General features: G+C 41.0%; 1 protein-coding gene across 1 annotated transcript; it reads right to left on the minus strand.

The window, feature by feature from the left end:
* Positions 1–2,265: 2,265 nt before the first annotated feature.
* LOC144581071 (DDB1- and CUL4-associated factor 8-like protein 2) lies at positions 2,266–5,181 on the minus strand. Its single transcript, XM_078363088.1, has one exon. The coding sequence runs from the start codon at positions 5,103–5,105 to the stop codon at positions 3,327–3,329; it is 1,779 nt and encodes a 592-aa protein (XP_078219214.1). The 5' UTR covers positions 5,106–5,181; the 3' UTR covers positions 2,266–3,326.
* Positions 5,182–5,822: the final 641 nt, after the last annotated feature.

Below are 5,822 nucleotides of genomic sequence, written 5' to 3' on the forward strand. Positions count from 1 at the left end.
TAATAGTAATTAACATTTTTAAGCGGAGCCAAGCAATAAGCAAAAATGGCCAAGTGTGATCCTGGGAACTCATTTCAGTTTGCCAAGCAATTAGCTGGCTGAGACCTAGAGCACCCCCTCCTTCCAGGGAGAGGAGGTGTACTTTTACTTAACTTCTCCAAGGATGGATGACTTCCTACTATTGAGAGCAGGGCTACACACATATAATGAACTTCAGTGTTTCCAAAGGCAGGGCAGCTAGCTTTCCCAGACAACCTTGATATCCCGGTACCACAACATTTTGTTCCCACAGTGATGACAGTGGGTTCTCACAGTTGACCCCTAACAAGGAAAAGTAGGAAACAGGAAGTGTCCCTCCACTTGACTGACCATGGCATGGCTCCTTGCGGAAAGGTGGAAAAAATCAGAATATTCACACCTTCTCTTGCTACTCTTCTCTTGTAAATTTCTCCAATGAAACCTTTTCCTTATTGTTAGCTCCTGTCTTTTGAGAAGCAGATGCCAAGATGGGATTAAACATGCAAGACATTTATTGGATAAAATGGGGAGGAATCCTGCGGGAGCTGGAATAGTCATCATACTGTGGTGTAAGTCTAACCATTGCGCAGGGAGAAAAGAGGATAAATTTGGGTAGGAAATGTATTAGACTATGGCACAGTTATAAGAATATTTCAACAATCCTTGAGTCAAAATGGGCTGTCAGAGGAGCCCTGTGTTTTCCAGAATAGGTTTATCTTAGCGTCTCTGCCACATTGTCATTGGCTGGGAACAGCTCATGAAAGGCATGGCATTTGTGCCAATATTATAATGGAGGGCAGTAGCTGGGGACCTCTGTCAGTTATGATCCCTGCATAAATCAGGAATAATAATAATAAACCAACTTCCACAAATAAGCCTCAGAATCTCATGACAGTATGTCCAGTTTTTAAATGATATGCTAGTAAGTAGAAAAACAGAATGAATGTATCTTAATAGATTATATTATCACACTTTTATAATAGAATATTAAATTTGACTATGTCTTTAAAAGAAAAACGTAAAACAAGTCTGCATATATGCACTGAAGTAGTATTTAGTTATTTAATAAATCAGTCATTTTAAAGAATTTGTGCTGAAACGGTAAGATTTTCGAAATAAGTGAAATTTACCAGTATATAGCTCTGTTTCTGGTGTGGTCTTGATTACACACACACGCACACACACACACACACAGAAAAAGCAGATGCAAGGAAACAAACATAAACACTCATGCGTTACTTTTTAAAGGTAGAATGAGGAATAATTTGTCGTTTGTCCTTTATGCTTTTTAGCTTTTTTCAAAATTTTTATTATGCATAAAATGCAGTCAGAAAATAATTTTGTAAAATAATTTTAAAAATATACAAACTATCATAGTAGAAACGTGGTCATCATTGATGCTGTTTGTCAAATATTTCTGGCCCCCTGCTTCCAAGCACATGGTAGGAATGCTCTTCCTGTGGCCTCATAGTTAAGTAGGGCATATGATTAGATTGAAACAATGACTTGAGAGAAGTATGATCTATCACTTCAAGGCTGAAGCATTTAATTGCTGATATAAGATACTCCAAAGTTCTTTTTCCCCTCTGCATTGATGACCAGAAATGTTGAAAGTGGTGGATATTTTATCAGCTTAAATATCTGAGAAGCAACCAGGAGCAAAGCCCCTCTGCAAACTTGAGACTGATATTTAGCATAAGTAAAAATAAACCTTTGTGTTTAAAGCACTGAGATATGCAAGTTGCAGTCTTTGTAACATAGTCTTTTGACTGCCACAAAATTGGTTACTAGAAAATGGGGACTGCCATAAGAAAATCCTCAAATATGAGGCATTAGCTTCAGGACTCTGTGTCAGATGGGAAGAAAACACAGCAAAGTATGTGCGCGCGCACACACACACACACACATCTCAAATATAACTGTAGACAATACTTGTGTGGAATTCTTGACAAAAATGCATAACCTCAATCTGATCATAAGAAAGCATCAGGAAAACTCAAATTAGGATGTATTTTACGCAAATTATATTTTCCCAAGGAAACAGAGATAATACTTATCTCAAGAAGTATTAGCAAAGAAAAGCCATTGTCAAGACACAGGATGTTTCATTACATCCTTCTTTTCCAAGAAAAGACGGCAGCGAATGGTGCGGCATGGTTCATGGGTGCTGGGGGAAAGGTGATCTTCTAATTCATTCATACAAATGACACATACAAAATAAAGATGAATATATTTATTGGTCAGTAATTGGACATCCAGTATCCTTATTTAATATATATTAAATAAGGCTTAAAAGAATTTTTAAAGCAATTTAAGCAGCAAAGAGAATTTTAAACAATGTGAGCGTGTCAAATAGGATTTTTCTACCAATTACACCAAATGGTTATGTGTCAGCATAAACAATTTTTACAGCAACTTGTTCTTAAAAGTTAATTAAAATGTATTTTCAAATATGAGAGATTTTTATACCAGTAGCTGGCACTTATAGGAAATGGCTGTTCCAGGAGGACTTCCTGGAAGGTCACCCTTTGGGAGTTCCCAACCTTAACACTTCAAGAACACTTAATGCACAGAGAAAATGATGTCATGTGATCAGACTTAATTTAGTTCTTACCAGCTACGTTGTACTCAAATTTTTCAAAATTGTTAACATATGGATTCAGAAAATGTAGATAATCTCACATTGTTTATTCTGAGTAGATGAATTATCTGATTAGAAATTAATTTACACACTACTCATCTTTTCCCTCTCTCAGACTGTGTGTGTGGCCAAGTGTCAGCATCAACAGAGCAAAACTATAGTTTGTCTTATTTTACTTCTAAAGAAGAAACATATTTTTAAAATTTTCAGGTCAACTGAAGAATTTGATCTTCAGAAAAAATTGTTAAAGATGAAAAAATATAAAACGGTCATCATTTGCAGAATGTCAGAATTGAGTAGATGCATCTAATGAGGCTATTAATTTCTTTAAACAAAATTAGGAAATTTTAGAGGTCAACTATTAGGGAACAAAGGAAAAGAGATAAGTTGTGTATGCACTCACGTAAGAATAAGGGGTAACAAAAGTGGCATAAGGAAACCATGAGGAAAGAAATGAGAAAGAAAGAATGTGTGGAAGGAAGAAAGGAGAGAGGAAAGAATGGAAGAGATGGTTTTCAGTAGAAATTGTGGAAAGCAGAAGACAAAAAGCAAATCTATTAATCTATTGACAATTCTAAATTAGTCAAACTGCATTGTAAAATCCAGCATACTTAAGTGGCATCTAGCTTGACTGGGTGTGAGGCCTTTGGGATGGTATACATGGCACTCAGTCTTGGCCTTCGTCCTCGGATGTATGTGAGGTGCTGGAAGACTCATCCGATTCTTCTCCTGGGAATCTGGCTCCCCAGCCCTGGTGATGATCTCTCTGTGACAGCTGGCCGCTGAGGAACCAAAGCATGTACTGGTCAAACAAGGTGGCATGGTACAAATTTTCTTGATCTCGTTCCCACTTGTTCTTCTTCATCACGTCTTTTAAATCAGTAAGTTCAGTGGCAGCTTCAGCTGTGGGTGTCCAGATCTTGACATCATGATCTAGGCCGCTGGTTGCCAACATAGGTAGGTAAGGGTGGGGTTCAAGACAGTTTATTGTACCTTCTGGGTCATCCTTCAACAACTGGATGATCTGGCAAGATGATTTTTCCCAGAAAAAGATGTGCCCACAATCACTACCGCTCACGACAAACTCACTCCTGGGGCCATAGAAATTAACACCTTTGACTGTGGTATTATTTCTGTGTCCCTTAAATCTCTTTGCATACTGAGCACCATCACCGTGAGAGGAGTTGAAGAGGTAGATATCTTCATCACTGTAGCTGGCCAAGAGCTCCGTGCCATCGTGGCTGTACACAGTGCAGGTGATGCTTGTTGGGAATTCACAATTAACCAGGTGATGAGGAGTGAATTTCTTGAGTACACCGTGGTTTTCTTTCTTGTCAATTCTCCTCTGGTCATAAATCCTGACAAACTGATCTTGTCCAGCCGCTGCAAATTGGTAGGTATTAGCGGGATTCACAGAAATTGTATATAGTCCCACTCTCTTCCCCTTTTCTCTTGTTATCACAATTTTTGAAGCTGGCTGGTGTTGTCTGAGGTCAATGGTGAAGACAACCGCATCTTCACCTGAAGTGAGGAACTTATAAGGAGAGTCTGGCTGCAGAGCCAACTTGTGGGCAGCTCCCTTGTGCTGGGCCACACACTTAGTACTCTCGAAACATGATGCATTCATTAGTTCTGCTACCCGTACCTGCCCATCGCGGGCACACATGGCCAGGGTGGAGTCAGCACTGTTAGGAAGGAACTTGGCCTGTAAGACATTACTAATGTGACCACTGTCAAAGTCCAATACTGGCTTCTGCCGCACCCAGTCCCACACTCTCACCCTTAGGTCATCACCACTACTGGCCAGCCGGGTGCCATGCTGGTTAAAGTGTACAGTATTCACACAACCCGTATGTCCTTCAAGACGATACTGCAGGCAGAAACGCTGCACAAAGGCTCTTGCCCCACAGGCCTCATAGACAAAGCGGGTACTTGAACCCAGCTGCCGTTGGCGAAGAGCAGTAACGGCCTGCCAGCGAGGTGGCGGCAGGGCAGATGTCTCTGAGGAAGTCCACTCCTCCAGCGCCCTATCCTCTAACAAACACTGCTCATGGTCGGTACCACCGCATCGTGGACACATCTGAGCCTGTTCTTCATCCTCTTCCTCCTCTACTACCTCGTCCTCTCTTAGTAAATTGTAATAGAATAGTCTTACATCAGGCGTGAGGAAACGCTCAGAGTCCTCCATGTTCTCAAGTTCGACGTCTTCACTTGAACTTTCTTGGTCAGCGCTTCGATTTTCTGTGCTGGAACCCTTTGGGAAACCACCATCACTGGTATCACTGCCATCTCCAGTCATTCTCATACTCATATCTAAGGTCGCTGTATCAATGTCTGAGGAGGCCTCCATGGCTGCTGCCGCTCCAGACTGCTCCCCTGGGCTGCTGAACAGGGTTTCAATCCCTGAGTCTTGTAAGCCATCTGCGCTGCCCTCTTGGTGCGACATCTCGTAAGATGTATGCCGTGGCCAATCTGGAGCTGGAAAATCCAGCTCCTAAAATCGCAGGCAAGATGGTTGGTCTGCCGGACGGACTGATGGTTGTGAAGGAAGTAAGCGCATGGCTAAAAGGTGCAATCTGATTGGCTAAAGGGAACAAGAAAGGATTCTGCCAAAGCACTTGTCAGTACGGGAGCCTGTGAGGTTCAAAAGGCTTCTTACCCGCTCACCTCCTCGCGGCATGCAGACTGCTCTAGTTTTTCCAGGCCCAGAGCCCCACCCCCATGGACATCTTACACCATGAGTAGCTGCGGGTTTTTGAAGATTGAAACTTGCTGCACCTTGGAAAATGTTCTTATCAGAGAACCATGAGCAAAAGTGATCCTCCTTTGGGAAAATAGGTTTTAGAAGCCACTCAGTGTTTTGCCTGAAGATAATGTACTGTATGAAATGAAGATGTAGGCAAGAACAATGAAAGTTCAGCTTAGTGTCCCACGACTGGTGACTTTTTGACACACAAGAATGATCTCCAATTGAAAAGCTTGAGGGAAAACTTGAGCGCTCTGACTGTTAGAATCGATATACAGTTACCAGGTAAACTATGATATGCATAGTTAATTGCATTTCAGATAAAGGATGAATATTTTCTATAGTATGAGTAGATCTCAAATATTACGTTAGATATATTGCCACTAAAATTTTATTCATTATTTATCTGAAATTAAA

This window comes from Callithrix jacchus, chromosome X (genome assembly GCF_049354715.1).
Source record: "Callithrix jacchus isolate 240 chromosome X, calJac240_pri, whole genome shotgun sequence".
Classification (NCBI taxonomy): Eukaryota; Metazoa; Chordata; class Mammalia; order Primates; family Cebidae; genus Callithrix; species Callithrix jacchus.